The 18,993-nt window shown below is 41.3% G+C and overlaps 2 protein-coding genes across 7 annotated transcripts in view; one reads left to right on the top strand and one right to left on the bottom strand.

Annotated features, from left to right (window-relative positions):
* Positions 1-18,993, top strand: part of ATXN1 (ataxin 1) — a 294,034-nt gene that overhangs the window by 6,350 nt on the left and 268,691 nt on the right. For 3 of the 4 annotated variants that reach the window (XM_083449365.1, XM_083449367.1, XM_083449366.1), the window contains one exon: positions 233-353. The exons of the other annotated variant lie outside the window; for it this stretch is intronic. The gene's annotated coding sequence lies outside the window, so the exon portion shown is untranslated. The remainder of the gene's footprint in view (positions 1-232; positions 354-18,993) is intronic. 4 annotated transcript variants of the gene reach the window in all.
* On the bottom strand, positions 8,572-16,543 carry STMND1 (stathmin domain containing 1). 3 transcript variants are annotated; one of them, XM_083449678.1, is made up of 5 exons: positions 16,184-16,539; positions 14,487-14,622; positions 11,891-12,042; positions 9,283-10,725; positions 8,572-9,033 (listed from the first exon to the last, which is right to left on the bottom strand). In XM_083449678.1, exons 1-4 carry the CDS (start codon positions 16,331-16,333, stop codon positions 10,645-10,647), a joined length of 519 nt encoding a protein of 172 aa, XP_083305804.1. In that variant the 5' UTR covers positions 16,334-16,539; the 3' UTR covers positions 8,572-9,033; positions 9,283-10,644. The 3 variants fall into 3 exon arrangements, with proteins under 3 accessions (XP_083305804.1, XP_083305803.1, XP_083305805.1); XM_083449679.1 differs by having other exon boundaries at positions 8,831-8,939; positions 10,547-10,725; XM_083449677.1 differs by lacking the exon at positions 9,283-10,725 and having other exon boundaries at positions 8,572-8,939; positions 16,184-16,543.

The following is an 18,993-nucleotide window of genomic DNA, read 5'->3' as shown; positions in this document are numbered from 1 at the left end:
TCCTGTCAGGGGTAGCAATGAGCAGACAGCTTGCCAGCTTACCGGTTGCTACTGAATTCGGTGGTATTAACATTAACAGTATTGTCAGTCTTTTTATTTATTTATACGCACCAGATGTCTGTCATGTCAGAGAGCAGGGGATGTCATGTAGTCATTCAGCAGGCTGCTGAAGACAACAAAGGCCCACCGATTATATTCCACTCTATTTATTCCTCCCAATGGTTTATTTCAGCATATGATAATGACCCAGAAGGCATTTGGAAGAGGGGTATTATGACTTCAACAACAGCGCAATCCTATACATGTCTACTCGGAAGCAAGCCCCACTGAGGTCCATGGGACTTAACTCCTCAGTAAGTGTGTATACATCTCTAGCCTAAATCGAGGTTACTTCTGCAGTTCTGGATCAGCAAATAGGTAGAGTAGGCACCGGCCCAAGCCTTTTAGGGGCCCCGCGACAACAGATCAAAATAATATTGATTTGATTTTGAAGGAAATTACAAAAACGTATTAGGAGATATTTTGACTGCCTACAGGGTCTCCACAGGGTTTAATCCGGCACTGTATTTCTGATATTTGAAATGAAGATGGAGCTATCAGAAAGCTTTCAGTTCACATGCCGGGATAAAAACAAACACATTAAATAATCTGTTTTTCTATTAAAAACAGTTTTGGCTCCTGAGAGCTGCATTTTCGATGTGATTTCAAAAAGGCTTGAAATTGTGCGCTCTTAGAAAATGCTTTATTAACTAATGGTTGCACTCTGAGCAAAGTTTTCTTAATGAAATACTTGAAATAGGCATACCTTATATGGGGTATCATTTGACTTCCTACTGGAAAACCCTAAATACTCTTAACACCTCTTGCCATAGTGCTTATCATGTATTGCTGATTGTATAATGTGCCTGTCTCCCTTTTTGACGACCTTTTCTGGTTCCTGAGTATGCTAAGAGCGAAGTACTCCAGAAAATACATTGCATGCTTCAGGAGCAGACCGTAGTATCACTAAGACTAGTTTTATTCCGAGAGAGATTCCTTCAGGCCTAAGGAAAACAGATCCGCTCTGTCTGTCACAGCCAAGATTGAGATAGTAAGCGTAACATGATAATGCACAGATGTTCTTCTTGGCATTTTACATTACAAAAATAAAGACAGTGCCTGCTATAGAGACTTTAAAGTCGTCCCAAATGATATGCTATCAAGGTAGTAAACATAAAGAGTATAGCTCATGGGCACCTGTTGATAATTGGACAAGTTTAACACTGATATATGGCAGCAAATTTAATTTGAAAGCTATTTAGAGCTGAGCACACATGGAATCCCTAACAGGTGTGAGCACTTTGATATTTTTGTACAAAGAGAAGCATAGTAAAGTGTAGAAAACTTCACTGAGTTATGTGCTAATTATGCAGCCTTATCTTACACATGTTTACTTGAAATTAAGTTCTATTAAGTTCAATGGGGTGTGCTGTCACATACGAGCACATAGGGCTGCAGCTTTAGGCTACAGTCATATGCACACTTACATGAGAATAAGACCTGTGTACATGACAATACGCTTTTCTTGTTGATTTCTATTCTTTTAATCTACAATTTCACTTGTGAAACTGAATTCGGAAATAAGATACAGCCATTAATAAATCAGCAGGAATAAACTGAACAAAGGCAACTGTATACTAGATGGTGTTTATTTATTGATGGCAGCTTTGCGAATACTAGATTTTAGGAATGAGCTGGAGTCTACTTAGTTCTCAAGTGTGCCATTTGGATTTTGTGACAACTGAATTTACACTTTATTGTCCTTCAGCTTTCTTTCTTTATAAACTTACAAGGAATTAAAGGTAAAGGTAAAGGTACCCCTGCCTGTACGGGCCAGTCTTGCCAGACTCTAGGGTTGTGCGCTCATCTCACTCTATAGCCCGGGAGCCAGCGCTGTCTGCAGACACTTCCGGGTCACGTGGCCAGCGTGACAAGCTGCATCTGGCGAGCCAGCGCAGCACACGGAACGCCGTTTACCTTCCCGCTGGTAAGCGGTCCCTATTTAGCTACTTGTACCCGGGGGTGCTTTCAAACTGCTAGGTTGGCAGGAGCTGGGACCGAACGACGGGAGCACACCCCGCCACGGGGATTCGAACCGCCGACCATGCGATCAGCAAGTCCTAGGCGCTGAGGTTTTACCCACAGTGCCACCCGCGCCCTACAAGGAATTATGGTGCTTCAATATTTAATACAAGCAAAAGTTACAGATTATAATGCAAGGGGTGAATTATTTAAGAAGGTTTGACTATTGGAAGAAATAATGAGTATCCTCTTCTGAACCAAATACTAGAATTATTGGCTATAAGGAGAGAGTAGCCATGTAATTAATGGAGTTTCCATAGATGAGGTTTAAAAGGGCTCTTGCTTTAGTTTGGTTTGTAATGCAAATGTGCTAGAAAGTGCTTTACTTTAAATCTCAGTTCAACTATGAACCCAGTGGGAGATCTTAGGCAAGTCATTAGCACTATTCCAGCTATGCACATAGGCTCCATCAGCACAATTGGGAAATGCTGAGTGGGCAGGATCCCTGATTGTGTAATAAGCAGAGCTTACGTGCATTCAGTTTGTATGACTATCGGCTCTTTTGCACAGAAAGTGCATAGGAGGCAAGCTAGGGCCCTGAGTGGGTGCAATCCTGCTCTCCTCCCTGCCCCAATGTGTGTTCAGAAGAATGACTGAACAGCTCTCCCCCCGCCCCCAAATATCCCTCTGCCATGTGGGCATTATAATACCAGCATACAGTGTTGTGGTATTGTAAGGACTTGTTTTGTGTGTGATAATGAATATAACATGCTAGGAGCACTGAAGAGAAATGTTATATAAGCACCAAGTAATATTTTTCAAAGTATTGAATCCGGAAATCCTGTGAGTGGAACTCCACTCACTGAATGTTATAGAAGGGACAGGGAGAGTGAATTTTCCCAATTTCTACCACCACCTCTGAAAATCTGCTCCAGAGGGGTTGTTATTATAATTATTATTGTTTATTAAATTATGCCACCCTTCATCCAAAGATGTTCACAACATAAAATTACGAGTAAGAACACAAAATACGTAACAAAAAACAAACAAAGAAAGACCAATAATCTCCCTCCTACAAACACATTTCAAAGGCCATAGTTGTTTAATCAGCTCAAGGCCTGGTTGCAGAGAAATGTTTTGGCATTGCGATTTAAAAGTATGTAATGAAGGCACTGGGCAAGCCTCCCTGGGGAGAGTATTCCACAAATGGAGAGCCAACACAGAAAAGGCCTGTTCGTTTGTTGCCACCTTCTGGACCTCTTGGAGAGGGGACACACAAAGAAGGGCCTCAGGTGACAATTGCAAGGTCTGGGTTGGTTCATATATGGAGAAGCGGTCCTTAATGCTTGGAGAACATGTGAAGTTGAGGACTGAACAGCATGAGAAATGAGACAGTACAGGCTGCAGAGGTCATAGGCAAAAACTGCCCCACTGTTCTGTGAATAGCAACCTCTAAATCCAAGCTCTTATGAATAAATAAGAACAACTAGGGGTTGTATCTGACTCTTTATTCAGAGTTGACCCATTGAAATTCATGAGTGTAAGTTAGTAATGTCTAGTGGGTCTACTCTGAGTAAGACTAACATTGGATACCATTTAAAGGTTCCAGCTGGTGACTTCACATTCATTTAGTTATTTAAGAAATATGTCCTCTTTTTCAGTAATCCTACTCCAGAATATTCTGTTAGCTGCCCTTTAACAACTTAACAACAAGAAAACCCTATATCAAACAACAAAAAAGCAGAAACAATAGGCACACCACTGGAACAGAATGAAACCCAATTTGACCAATATGGTAAAGGGCCCAGGAAAATTTAAAAAGCCTTTGTGTGATGCCAAAAATACCTTTGAGCAGGTACTAAGTGGGCCTCTGGGGAGGGAAGCATTTCAAAGGTCCTATGCCATAATTGATAAAATATTTTTCATTGGCTGCTACTTAGTTGGGAGCACCTGAAGAAGGCAGGTTTGTGCATGAGAAGCACTCCTTCAGTCCAAAGCTACATGTAGCTTTGAAAGTAAACACCAGCACTTTGAATCTTGCTTGGAAAAGGGAGTCAGTATGGTTGTTGAAGCTATGAGATGAGTTTCATTTCGTATGCTTGAAGCAATATTTTGATGACGTTTTGAGAAGCCTTCGAAGTCAGCCCTACATAATACATAGTAGTAGCCTAGTCTGGCTGATGGATATTTGTGGACAGATTATCTCTGTCTTAGAGGGGTTGTAGCTGATACACCGGTCTCAGCTGATGGAGGCCACTTTGTACACAGATACATGCCAGTACTTGCTTTAGTGACCAAGATGGCTCTATCCCCTCCCCTGGTCTGTAAACAAGTGCAACTCTTGCCTAAAACAGGCCAAACATTAGTTCCCCAGGCATATGAATTTATTTAGCAGCAGTATGGCAAGAGGTTCTCTGCGTTCAGCTTCTACTATCCCCATGCTCTGGTAATATGTTGCCCCTTTCCCTGCTACCATGCAGGGGGTTGGAGTCAATGGCCCTTGTGGTCTCTTCCAACTCTATGATTCTATGATTAAGACCTAGGAACACCCCTTTTAGCCACCAGAATAACGTTTTGAAGCATTATTGTGGTTTGACAGAGTCGGAAAAGGATATGTTGCAATGTAGACTGGTGTGGTGGCTTATGCTTTGATATTTCAAACACCGTAGCTAGACTTGGAGCTGGAAATGTGCAGGCCTGTCTCCAGCATTCTGCAGTTGTCTGGCAAGGAGCATGTTGTTATGGCAGCTGTTGGAAAATGTTATGTCACAGTGCCCTCTTTCCCTCTGTTCAGGATTAGATATTGTGCTTTTTAAATGCACGTTGTGTAGCTAATAAAAGCTTGTCCTGCATCACAAGCACGTTGAAAGGATTGCTAGACTGAACACTTGAGAAGAACAGATCCTGATGCTCAGATGTGATTTGTGTGGCTTACACAAGGTTCTCAGTCTTCATTTTTCTTCCACCTGAACTTCAAAACTGCCCTACTCATTCTATTTCTTTTTTTATTAAAAAAACTATTCCCTTCCCAAGCAAGGGACTATGTTGGCTTTTAGCTGGAATCATACTGACCTTCCCAGATTGGTTCCTAAAGGCATCGTGCTTTAGCAATATGGGGCAGCAATTGTAACTAAGTATGGATGCAACCTCAGGCACCGAAGGCGCAGTAATCTAATGTCTTTCTTTCTAGACCAGTGTTCTGCCTGAGCTTTAACACCACAAGGTTAGTTGGTTATCACTTGTTGATAGGAATGTAAACTATTTCAAGCATTCTTCTACGTCTATTTTTAAGTCAGGCTAGAAATCCGTATTTTGGAATTAGTGCAGACTAGAAATGCACGGATTGTAGGAGTCCTGCCTTATCTGCCAAACAAAATGTGCAGTATGCAAGACATAACTTAGCTACTTTCAAGTCTAAAGCTTTTGTTCGACTGGTGCTTTAAAAGCACCAACAAATAAACTCAAACTGAAATCTGATGCAGGTGGCGAAGCCTGGCTTGAATGTGTCCTTGGACTCTTATAATACCTCTCAGTTGCCTGAATCAAGGATAGAGAAGGGGTGTGAATGTGTGCAGAAACCAGACTGCTATAGAAAGGTAAAATTTACACACAGTTCTTGGTTTGTTTTTCCCTTTGGCCCTGCACATAACTGGGATGCATCTCCTGGAAGGTCACCCAGATGGGAATGTGGCCTTGGTCTGTGAAAGGTTTCCCACCCCTACTTTCAACCATAGATTACCCCCCCCCCCGGTAGCTATTTCAGAATGCAGTGTAGTGGTGGTGAAACAACTACTTTTGCTTAGCTAGTTTATAATTTAGAAGCATAAGGTGCATGGTAAATCTGTCTAATGACATCACAAATTGAAGGTGTAATATAATACATTATAATAGCACGAAAGAACAAGAAACTCTTCGGGAGATCTGTTAACCATAGCGGCATAAAGAATATATCAGAAACAGACAAACTCATCCGTGCCTCTGTTGCTTAGCCACAAGGGGTATCTGAAGGGACTGGCTCTGTGATGGTTGCCTTATTCTTAAGCATGGGTAGGCAAACTAAGGCCCGGGGGCCGGATCTGGCCCAATCGCCTTCTAAATCCAGCCCGTGGACGGTCTGGGAATCAGTGTGTTTTTACATGAGTAGAATGTGCCCTTTTATTTCAAATACATCTCTGGGTTATTTGTGGGGCATAGGAATTCATTATTTCTCTCTCTCCCCAAAATATAGTCTGGCCCCCCACAAGGTCTGAGGTACAGTGGACCAGCCCCCTGCTGAAAAAGTCTGCTGACCCCTGTTTTTAAGGCTGGGGGATTCAGGACTCTGGTGATTCATCTTGATCCTAACTCACCAATACCTACTTCTGACAATCTTGGTAGTGCAGTGTGCAAGGAAGCACGGAGCCTGGTTTGAATTTCATTGAACCTGAACTAGGTGTGGGTTTTGGTTTCTCTCAGTTTCTAATTCTTCCAATCTTAAATTCTGTTTTCCATATTGCAAATTTGTTTTTATAAGCTGTCCTGAAAATTTAGCAGCATGTTAGTGCAAATTTCTCCTTTCCCCCAAAGTATTTCCCACTAATACATTACTTTGTTGTATGTAAAGAACCTGCTGCTTCCATACATTGATTGGACTCCATTTCCCATCAGCCACAGACAGCAGATGATGGTAATTGTAGTCCAGGAACATCTGGAGGGCCACAGGTTCCCCATTGTGTTGCGTGCTATTTCCATTGATGAAGCTGCACTTCAGTTCATTATAAGTGTTTTTGCACACATTGCTCAGTTAGAGAACTGCATGGCAAGATTTAAAGTTGTACAAATTTCAAAGGACGGTTGTGATTTGTCTCTCAGCCCTAATCTGAACATACCTTTTGATCCTATACATTTTTCACAGCATCAGGCCACATTATGCTGGTGGGTAACTGGCAGGAGTCTGAAATGAGTGTCAGTATCTGTCAGTAACAGTTATAAACCATATAAGCTGCCCAGAGTGGCTGGAGCAACCCAGTGAGATGGGTAGGCTGCAAATAAATTCTTCTTCTTCTTCTTATTATTATAATATTTGTTTTGTTCAAGGAGCTGGTGGCCCAATAATTAGTTATGTGGCAGTGGGGGGCAAGATCAGAGATTCATATCCAAGCACCTTTGGATTGAAAAAAACACTCTTGCTTTTTATCCAGCACTCACAAAAACCTGAAACTAAGCCTTCAAAAATGTTGAGCTTCAAGACAGTGCATGATGTCTGGGGTTGATGGAAATGGAAGTCAAAAACATCTGGAGGGACCAGTTTGATGAAGGCTGTTATTGCATCAGGTCCCTGACATCTTTGGTGCTCCAGTTTTGACTTGAGTGTAAGCTTTTCAGTGCTGACGCTCACCAGGGCTCCATCTACTGTTCTCTGCAATAAACTGCATGAACACTCACTGATGTTTCCTTTTCTTACACTGTGCCACTTTTGCTTCCTTCCTGACGATCCCAGATTGCAGATTCAAGATTGTGAAATTGTTTTGGGCTAACATGTTTGCATGTATTTATTGCTTGAGAGATTTATATCTGAAGCATAAAAGTTACAAAACATTCACAAGTCCGCCAGCATTATTTTTCAGAAAAATGTTAAGGGTGGAACATGTTTGCATTTTAAGCAATATCCATGGTGTAATGGGGATGTTTCAGGTAGTGGGGACAGACACACCCACCCACCCCATGACAAAAAACAACACAATTCTCCTGGTATTGTGAAAGGAACAAATCTCCCAATTTCAGCAAACCGTGACTGGTCCTGGCACTGCTGACAGCAGTGCATCTTTATTTAGCAGTGTATGCTGGACATGCTATCCTGGATAATACAGACGTTCACCTCCCACTCCCTTGTAGAAGCAAGGCTGCATCAAGAAGGACAATAAGGGGGTAGAGAGGCCTGTGTCCTCCTAGGCATTGTCCTCGTTGGATCAACATCACTGGCTTGCCTGCTTTCACGTTGAATTCTAGAACAGCCAACTGTTGGATAACTTCTGTTAATGTAGCCACCAGTGGACATGAAGTAAGGCTGATTATGCTAATAATGGAGCTAATAGTTATGTACAAATGGGAAAGACTCTGCTCTATCGGTTCATTTTGCTGTCTTTCCTCTGGGGCTCACAGCAAATTTATCTTTTTAAAATCTAAATTGTTTAACTGATGTTCTCGGTACATAGTTCATTGGTGGCCCTAGTGCTAACACTGCACTGTTTATCCCTCCTTTTATCAATACTTCAGTGATTAGGATGGCAAAGTTTTCTTTTGCTCTAAAGTGGAAACAGTCAACAATGAGACCATTTTAAAGGTCTATTTCAAGTTTGTTATTCTGCTTCATGAACTCTGAATATTTATTCACTTACAAACTGTATCAGTTTCTTCGTATTTGAAAATAATAAACAATCCTGCTAGAATGAGTTACATCATATTCTTACATCATATTTGTCTGTGGGGAAAGAAATTGAAAATATCCTATCAAATTAAACCATAATCAAATGTTTTTGTTTGGTTTTTAGTACATTTATTTTAATGCAGGTGAAAACCTAGAGATTTAACTTCCATAGCTCAAATATCTTTGAAAGAAATTGTACTGTTTAAAATGCTTCATTTACCATATTATAAGTGACATCTGACTCCACCATACTGAAACCTTCAAAATTGTCATTTACATTATCATCCCAATCTTCTTTCTCTATCCAGCTTCCTGAACCCAGATTTAAGGAAAGCAACTGAAAAGTATTAGAAGTTTTTTCAACTTCAGAAGCTGAACAGTCTATGTCACTCCCTGTAGTTCTGCTTTCATGGGAGGTTAGTGGTGATGGTCTGTCAGTCAGCAATTCCTTTTTCAGTTGCTCTTCTCTTGTCTGAAAAGAGATGCCTCTTTAAATGAGGTAGGGATACAACATTTGTAGAGACATGCATACCATAGGCTAGTACCACAAACAAATTCTTAATGTCCTTGCTCCTGCCCACCTAGCAGTTTGAAAGCACGTCAAAGTACAAGTAGATAAATAGGAACCGCTCCAGCGGGAAGGTAAACGGCGTTTCCGTGCGCTGCTCTGGTTCGCCAGAAGCAGCTTAGTCATGCTGTCCACATGACCCGGAAGCTGTACGCCAGCTCCCTCGGCCAATAAAGCGAGATGAGCGCCGCAACCCCAGAGTCGGTCACGACTGGACCTAATGGCCAGGGGTCCCTTTACCCTTTACCCTTTAATTAACATGTGGAGGGGAGAGATGGCTATTGCAAAGGTAGGCCCCGCCCTTACCTCAATGTGCTAATCGTTGCTTTTAGCACAGAGCTTGCAGGCATACAATTTATAGAAACAGATATATGAAAGCTGGGAAGTAAATGGCACCTAGGTTATAGGTGCCACAACAGAGTGTCTACTAGGTGCACTTTTTTATAACAAGAATACAAAGCGGAAAATGAATGAACTGCAGCTAAAATATTATGTTCATTTTTCACATGGTCTAGTCCTCATCTAAAGACTGCAAAAACAAAGCCATACTTTTCATGCCCGCTCCCCTAATAGTCTTATGAGGGTCCCTTTTCCAGTCATCAGAGTGGCTGGAAGTGGGGAGGCAGAAAAAGGTCGTCCTTTTCTTACAGCAGTGGCAATTTTAATCTGAAATCTTAGGCTCAGTCCTGCGCCTAGAGCTCAGAAACTGCTCTCATTAATGAAATTTCTTGTCACAAAACGCGCCTAGAACAATGGGAGTTTCAAACGCTGTTTATAGGTGCATAGGCCCTGTATATATAATCCGGTACCCTTTATTTTGAAGGGTGCATGGAGACAGCCTATTTGCATAGAACTTGTATGCATGCATTCTCAGCATGAAAAAACACACACTTTGAATATGTGAAGGTCATGGTCAACCACAGCAATATTGATTTCCCCAGCCCCATGCATGAGTTTTACCCACGTTAAGACTATCGAGTAAGACTGTCGTTGGAAGCTGTTGACCTTCCTGTCAGAGTTACAGCTCTATCAGTGCAGTTGTACCTTGGTTTTCGAACAGAATGTGTGCAGGAGCATCCTGCAGCCAGTTGGAAGCTGCAGAAGTCGCACTGCTTGTTTGGCTTCTGAGACAAAGTTCGCAAACCAGAACACCTACTTCCAGGTTTGCGACGTTCGAGTTCCAAGTTGTTTGTGAATTAAGCTGTTCGAAAACCAAGCTATGACTGTACATTGCATGCTGAAGCAGGAACAACGAAAAGCCTTGTGGCACCTTAATGACCCAACACTTATTGTGGCACTACAGTTTGGGACTAGAGTCTATTTCACTGGATGCATGTTGAATTTAATCAGATCATAGGATGGAAGGCAGGAAGGCAGAAAATTTCAAAAACAAAATTAGCCTCTGTCAGTAAACTTTTTAAGAAATACCTCTTTCAGTAAGAGCCAAGTTCAGTAGTAACATGGGGAACAGAAGCTTTCCTAATTCAAAGATAGGTTGTGAGGTTACATACATTATTGATCATTAGGTATTCAGATACTAGAAAGATGTAGTCAGATTAGTGGATTCTTCTCTTTTCAACACATGGCTTGTTTTCAGAGTCCTCTATTGTTAAATTATGTGCTTCCTTTTGATTTCGAGCTTTTCCAGTTTGGCTGGTGGTTTCTTTGGTGGATTTCCTGTATCTATCAACTGTAGAAATAGTAAAATTTTATATATGTCCGTGAAGGAAGTCTGTTTTTCAAAGGGGAATTACCTTATTCTACTCTGTGCATGCATGTGAATAAATTAAATCACAGTATTTGAAATAATGTTGAAAAGAACCAAACAGAAAGAGAAATAATGAGAATCTATTTTAACACATTACAATATACTTCAGAGTAGACATGCATAGTTACTTGGTTGTGTTTATGTTACTTTTGTTCATACAGTTCTCAGAGTCTTGCTAATGTTATCTCCAATGTTAGGATTTAACTTGTTTGCTACTATTTTTGAATCTTATATGCCATCTCCTGCATTTTTTCCAGTTCATGTCAACTTTATACAGAGTATTTCTTTTGTCAATGAAAGCCAATTTGGATTAAAATGCCAAATAGGGGAAAAAATACCCTAATACCTCAAGTGCCATGTCTCCTCACATGAACCAACTGGACCCTGCATTCTTCATCTTAGGTCTCTCACTGTGTGCCCCCTTCAAGGGAGGTGCAGAGGGTGGCAACATGAGAACAAGCCTTCTCAGTGGTGGCTCCCCGGTTGTGGAATGCTCTCCTCAGAGAGGCACACCTGGTGCCTTCACTATCTGTTTTCAGGTGCCGAGTAAAAACATTTTTATTCACTCAGGTTTCTGGAATTTAGTTCTTTGCATATTTTAGTGGCATGGGGTTGAGTTGGATTTGTATATTTGTTGTATTTTAGGTTGCTTTAATTCTTGTTTTATATTTTCTCATCTTGTGTCTTTTGCAAGTCACTTTGAGTTCATTTTTTGAAAAGAAAAAACTGACTAATCATTACAAGAAGCCCCACAAGGTTTGAGGGTGTTTTGGGAAGGAGTTTTAGCTATAAGGGGCAGCGAAGAAGAAAGGGGTTAGAAGACCTTCAGAAATAAATTGATTGAAATAATTATAATAAATGTATTTATTTATGTAGAGATTTTTTTATACCAACCTTCACCAGAGATAGTCACAGGGATGTTTACTATAATATAATATATTATTTCTCAGACATTACATAAACAGCTTAATTAAATCAATTCTCAATTCCACAAGAAAGAGCCATTGCAGGAGTAACCCATAGTTCATTGCAGAAATATCAGCTCAGACTGGAAAGTGTATTTCTGTTAGTTTTGACATATACTTACTGTGGCATCATCTGCTGTTCTGTTATTAGAGTTTGCACTTGAGGTCTTGATTATTCCTTGCATCCGAAGCTCCTCCAATATGTCTGATGATGTCTGTCTTTCTCTTTCCGTTAAGCTCACTGGCTTCTTGGAAAGTCCACCTCTATGTATGTCTTCACAAACATAAATGTTAAATTATTATTTTTTTGATATGACAGCAGTTTTTAAATTAGGTTTTATTTTTAGAAGCATAATAAAAAGCAACACAAGGGCATTTCTTTAAATGTTGTTGTTAAGTTTCAGTCCTCTGAATTAATTCATATTTTTGCTTTATAAGGTCCATAATATGAAGAACAGGGGAGTCAAATTGGGGGAGGGGAGAATTGTGTACTATAACCTAAATCTGCTAAAGCAAAATACTGAACGCAGTATCTTCTCTGGAAATCGTTCATTAGGTGAGTGTTCGTATAATGAGTTGACAATTTCCATTGATTCGCATGGGAAAATTTCAAATGTGTTCCCAACCATGGTATATTGACCCTCAAAAACCAAAATACCCCTGGGAAAATTCAGGGAAAAAATGCTCTCTGATTTGTCTAATCATTCCCCTCCTCCATTCCTGCCCTCACCACCAACCAGCGAAAGGCAAGTGAGAAAGTAAAAAATGCTCCCTGTTCAGATAGCTGAATCTATGGTATGTATGGTGAGTTTTGAGTACTAATTCCTCATTTCAGATAAGTGAATTTTCACATAGTGAAGAGGGAGCTGCATGTATCTAGAAACTTTAGAGCAACTCTGTTATGACAGTAAAAAGTTAGCATCATTCACACCATCTTCAACCAGCCAAAAATATTTAGCCTGCACATGGTATTCAATTTCTGTGGACTCATATTCTATCTATAGATCCTCTTAAACTATTTATAGTTTATCTTGGCTTCCTTTGAAATGGGCTTCTATTAAATTTAAGCAAGAGGAAAATCTGCCATACTTTGAATCAGCCTCCATTTTCCTGCTTCTAGTACCCCCTGTTATATCTGAACACAAGAAGAGCGCTCTCTGCTGAGTCAGATCAGCAGACCTAGTCTAGCATTCTGTTCTCACATTGGTCAATCAGATGCCTATTAGGTTCTGCAGGCAAGACATGATTATGAACATAATTGTTATCCTAAGTTATTGTCCTGGGTCCCATTCCAATCAGCATGGTTTGTACGGCAAAACATATCAGGATATGATGTCATGCCATAGACCTTGGTTCAAATGGGAATGCGTTCGGCCTGCTGCATATTTCAACTAGTGCCCACATCATTGTTCCTTGTCTGATTTCTTTTCAGTTCCTCCCATTGTTCCTGTGCATTCTAGTGCACATCTTTCTGAATTTTTCAGTTTATACACAAACAGTTCATCTCAGCAATACTGACAGCTAGGCACTCCTAATTGTTTCCAGTGGTCATTTCAATAAGAATGCTGAAATAGGAACACACCCTTTCATGCAAAAGGTCCCAAGTTCAAACCATAGTTTCTCCAAGTAAGGCTGGGAAAGACTCCACACTAAAACCCTGGGGAGCTCAGGACTGGCCCTACCATTGGGCAGAATGAGGAAAGCACTTCAGAACGCTGTTGGGTAGTAGCAGTTCTTCCCAAGTCCCAAGTTTACAGTTCTTCCCAAGTCCCTCAGCCAATCCCCTATGTTGCCATATGGCCTTTCCTGGGGCCTCTGGTGTGGTGAAAGACACTACCACGTTGGTTTCTATACATAAAAATGGGAAAGGGGCACCATTTTGTCCTTTGTCTCAGGCAGCACAGTTTCTTGGTCTGACCCTGGGGAGAGCCACAGCCAATCAGTGTTGACAGTACTAAGCTAGATAGAGTCTAGACCAATGGTCTGAATTGGTAGAAGGCAGCTTCCAGTATTCCTATTCATATCCATGAGCAGCTCCTTGCTACTTTGAGCTGTACAGTAGTACTTTGTTTTGCGACGGGGATCCGTTCTGGAGCCCCGGTCGCTGGCTGAAAAGGACGCTGGACTTCCAGGTTTGCCACGGACGTTCAATGGAATGGGTGCTTGATGAGGCAGACGCTAGACAAGGTACCACTGTATATGCATGAAGAGTGCGAGCAAGAAGAAGTAAACCAGAAAGAAAATAAACAGATGAAACATCTAGGCAAGAACTGGCCTTTTAAAAAAATCAGTGGACACAATGCAAATGTGCACTGAACATAAAGGTAAAGGGACTCCTGACCGTTGAGTCTAGTCGCGAATGACTCTGGGGTTGCGGCACTCATCTCGCTTTACTGGCCGAGGGAGCCGGCGACAGCTTCTGGGTCATGTGGCCAGCATGATTAAGCTGCTTCTGGCGAACCAGAGCAGCGTACGGAAACACTGTTTACCTTCCCGCTGGAGCGGTACCTGTTTATCTACTTGCACTTTTTGGTGTGCTTTCAAACTGCTAGGTTGACAGGAGTAGGGACCAAGCAACGGTAGCTCACCCCATCGCGGGGATTCGAACTGCCGACCTTCTAATTGGCAAGCCCTAGGCTCTGTGGCTCTTAGCCATTCTCTACCTGCTACCAAACACAAAACACTGCTTTGTGTTACTCAGATGCTAGTAATTCATACCTGTATTTTGTTCATTAGCTGGTGGTAGCTTTCCTGTACCGCTGTCTGGCAGCCTTCCTTCACTGGAATAATATTCAGCAACTGACCCACCTTGGGAGACAGTGTGAACTGTTCCAGTAAGTGGATCATTTTCAGCCTGGGGAAAAATTGATATTAGCATTTATCTGCACAAAATTTATACAGTATAAAACAAACTCCAGTTGTTGAGTTTACTGGTGTTCTTTGCACAATTGTTTAAGTCTATTCTGTTCTCCTGAAGCTTGCCACGGAGGGAGAGAAGGGCTGAGGAAGATTAGCGCCCCCTGCCCTGGTATGACAGTGGTGATAGTTGTAAAAGTAATCAAGGTTGTTGTAAACTTGGCTGCTTCACTGCAGCCCCCGTTCACTAATCCTGGCCTGCTTGGTTTGCTTGCACTGCAAACGTGCATCGCACTGGACAGCAGAGCATTGTCTTTGACCATATATTGCAGCTAAATTATATGTGCTGATGCAGCAGTAGATTCTTCCAAGCCACACAGGCAAACCCAGCTCCTATTGACATAGGTTTTGCTCGTTAGTCTTGCCATTGCTGCACTGCTATCTATTTTTTATTTTTTTTTTTGCAGAGAACTGCACAAATCTGTACAGTGATTACATGCAACGCTGCATAACAGTCCATTCCTCTGTCCCCACACTCCCTTCACAGTAGGAAAAATAAGAAAAGACCAAGTTGGGGGTGGGGATGCATGAAAATACTGGAAGTAAAGGAGGCTAGAAAAATGGATCACCATGCCTAACGCATGATAGCACCCATGATCATGGTACAGGGTTCATTTCTCCAAAATCAGTTTTTGTTACATTAACTAGGAACGTTTATCCCTTTTACATCCTGCATTTGTTCTTCCCATAGCATCTGTTTGGTCACTAGGGGAAACTGGATCCTAGAATAGACAGGCCTTTGGTCTGTTCCAGTGGAGCACTTCTCATGTTCTTACGTTAAACATAACTTCCTGTAGCACCTGCATTGTGTTCTATACATTTTCAGCACAGGTGATTCAAATCATTTTGATTCAGTGTTGATCAATGCTGTAATTGTGGCAGTCTGGGCTTCAGCCTGCGCCGTGAGAGAGAATAGAGGCAAACCAATCTGTCTTCTACTGCTGATGCAGGAGGGGTGTTTGTTTACTATCATTGTTTGAGACATTTAATGTATAAAGCAATTGTGTGACTTAACAAGATATACTGCAGACAGGTAGCATCAATTTAAAAGCCGAAGAAAATAATCAAGTACAACACCAAAATTTCCTAAAGTGCTCACCTAGCAATGCAACGAAAAGGACAAATCCCACCCAACCCCACTAAAAAGATGAGTGGCACAGTAAAGGGGTAAATGGGTGGGGGGCCACCATTGTAAAAAAAACATTTTCATGTTGCCACCTCTGCACTTCAGATGAGGCATGTGGGAAAGGGCCTCTGATGAAGACTGAAGTCAGGGCCTGGACTTGTTCATGTGGGTAGAGGTGGTCCTTGAGATTTTGCTGCCTCCTACAGGAGTCTATTTGCTTCCATTGTGCTACACTGTATGTGTAAATAAGGCAGACATTGTAGAGATACCACCATTCTCTAGTGATCTCCCATCTAAAGGAAGCAAAGCGTGGCAACACTGATCTTGGAAAGTAACCATTTGTAGAAGTAGAGAAATCTAAGCAACGTATTACCTGCTTTTTGACTTCTCTGCTCTGATGTGGATTATTGGATGATGGTTCCTCGACAGTTGTCCTGCTGGAAGTGCTGCAACCCATGTTGTGACAAGTGCTTCTTTGGAAGCAGAACAGGGAGCTCAGCCTCCTGTTTTTCACAGAAACCATCACTATGGACTTAAGCTGTTGCCAAGGCCTGTTGCTACAATAAATCACGCCCAGCAAAGTGCTTTTGTCTAGCGTTTAGCACACTGTAGCACTCTGCATCTTAAGCCTCGGTGACCCTGCCTAAGCATGGACAATTGCCCCAGGTCAGATGTGAACAGCAGAAAGGCAGCAAGAAATATTGGTAGATTCTTCCCAGTTATGGAGGGAAGGAACATTTTTACGCTGAACTTTTTCCTGCATCAGCTTGCATCCCATTCCTTTGCTGTAGCTGCAAAATAATGGTAACAACATCATTTTTAAGAACGATGGAAAGTTCATCAAGAGAGTGCAACTGTTTAGGTTTCCATTGGTATAAAACATCAGAGACAGAAACCCTAAATATATAAGGGGATTAGATGACAACAACTGCTAGGGAAGCTTTTTAAAATGCATGTGTGTAAACCATTTCTTACAATGAGTTTCACACAGCACCCTCCTTTGCTAATTGTGCTTCATACATTAAAAAAAAAGAAAAGAAAACTCAATTTCTTGCTCCAGTCATGCAAAACATGAAAATACAGAAAAGGAAAGGAAAATCATATAAAAGAGGCAGCCAAGACATTAGTTTTCTTGAAGTGTAATGTTTTTTACAAGCTAGCTGTTTGTTGACTTGAAGTGGCTAGCAGTTATCCTCTAAGTATGATCAGTTAGCTGCTGTTTGGCCCGAGACTATTATTTTCCCGAATTTTCATGTAGGGTGACCATGTGAAAATGAGGACAGGACTCCTACAGAGATGGTTTTAGGGTAGCTAAACCCATTTGCCTGCTCTGGGTGCTTCACTGCAGGGGGAGTCACAACAATATGTGGGAGGCCACTGATTTCTCATCCCTGTGGCAGAACATAGCAGTGCTTTGTATGGGAGAGTGTGCAGATCTCCTGCTGGCTGCAAGCACATGTCTTCATCTGAAATGATACTAAAAGATACCATGTTCCTGTAAGCCCTGTTGCTATGGAAAATACCAGGATTTTATTGAGAGCTCTCTGCCTAACCTTAGGCCAGCCCAGAGATTCAGAACTACCAAAAGAAGAATGTTACCCAAGCTGATCTCAGAATAGCAGAATGCTGGGAAAATAAAACACGAGGGCGAAATTCATACCAGTAGACTATTCTCCACCACCCCACACACAATTATTTCTAGGAAGAAAGGATTTATTGCATGTATTAAGGGGTTCTGGTATTGTGGGGAATAGTAATAGTTCTTTTGCAGTAGCAAAAGACTAGGAGGGAGTGTTGCTCACAGTGACATGAACATCCTATCTCTGGTACTGAGATATGAGTGCAGCCTTTTTTTTGCTAGGCATTTTCTGGTTATTTTAATGTCTGCATACATAATAAAAGCCAGCAGAGGGCAACAGTATCTCATTTGAAAAAAATAATAACAAGAATTGCACTGCAATTATGTTAACAATTGCACTACTGTACTGTTTATGTCACATAGTAATTTTGGCCATGATATTGGAATAAGCGTAATATTAAAAAGAGGGTCAGGTAACCCTGATGCCATGTACTGGGTTTTTAAAAGGCATAAATAATACATCTGATTGAATGCTTAAAAATACGTTTAAGCACATCCCCATTCAGATAGAAATGTGCAGTTTCATCTTCCAAGGACTATAAGATATCAACAGATATTCACTAGCAGAGAACAATGGCAGGAGCTTTGTGGTTTCTAAAACACAATTTGAGCTCCCATTCCAGTCAGGTGCAGGCAAATGTTTGCTGGTGCATTTCTAACAGATTCAGGGTACTTTATGAAACTAGAATGTAAATCTCTTATAAAGTTACTCTCTCTTGTTCGTCAGGATGAGCCTCTGGTGCTAATGGGAACTTTCTTAAGTCACCTCTTAGCTTTGGGTGCTTCATAAAACTCTAGGGCTGATGGGAATTTAGACTCAGGGCTACCATGATGAAATGACACCCCAGATCAAGAGCAGCTTCAGCGTCGTCTCAATTTCTATAATTTTTGAACATGTTGGTTTTTTATTCCCCTGGGAACCCGTTTCATGACTTAGTTGTATTATTTGCAGGCAGGTGTTATCCGTGTCATATAAAAAAATCAGTTTGTAAATCTCTATTTATTCACATTTTTGACAAGTGGTAGAAACATGGATATTCAGCCAAGCATCGGACTAAAGTGGCGCCTCTTGCTTGGCAGATGTATTTATCTTGCTAGCATATTGACTAGTTTTATATTAAGTTGTATTTAAATGAATCATTGTGTTACTGTAGGTTGATGTTGTTTTTCTCTCTGGGATTGTGTGAACCACGAAGAGCAGGTTGTAAATAATTTATATAGACATAAATAATATATAAGCAGTTAAAAACCAAATTGTTTATTCAAAGTTCCTAGAATCTTTTTCAATTTTAAGAATAAGTGAAATGTCATATCAAGCACCTGGGCGTTGTCCCAACATTGAGTTGACCAGTATAAATACTACTACTACACTTTTAGAGAAGACGAACTGGGCCTCCCCCCCCCCAATTTCTGCTGTTGGATTAAACTCAATTTGAGCGTCTCTGTGGAGACCAGTTCTGGAGCCGCACATCCTTCCACAATGGGGACATAGGTTTCCAGGCAGGAGTTGATCATGGTGAGTTTGCCAAGCGTGCCTTCCTCTT

The sequence above is a fragment of the Podarcis tiliguerta genome, assembly GCF_965153285.1.
Source record: "Podarcis tiliguerta genome assembly, chromosome: 7".
In the NCBI taxonomy this organism is placed as follows: Eukaryota; Metazoa; Chordata; class Lepidosauria; order Squamata; family Lacertidae; genus Podarcis; species Podarcis tiliguerta.
Note: the sequence above shows the minus strand (reverse complement) of the source record. Positions and strands in the feature narration are given on the sequence as shown.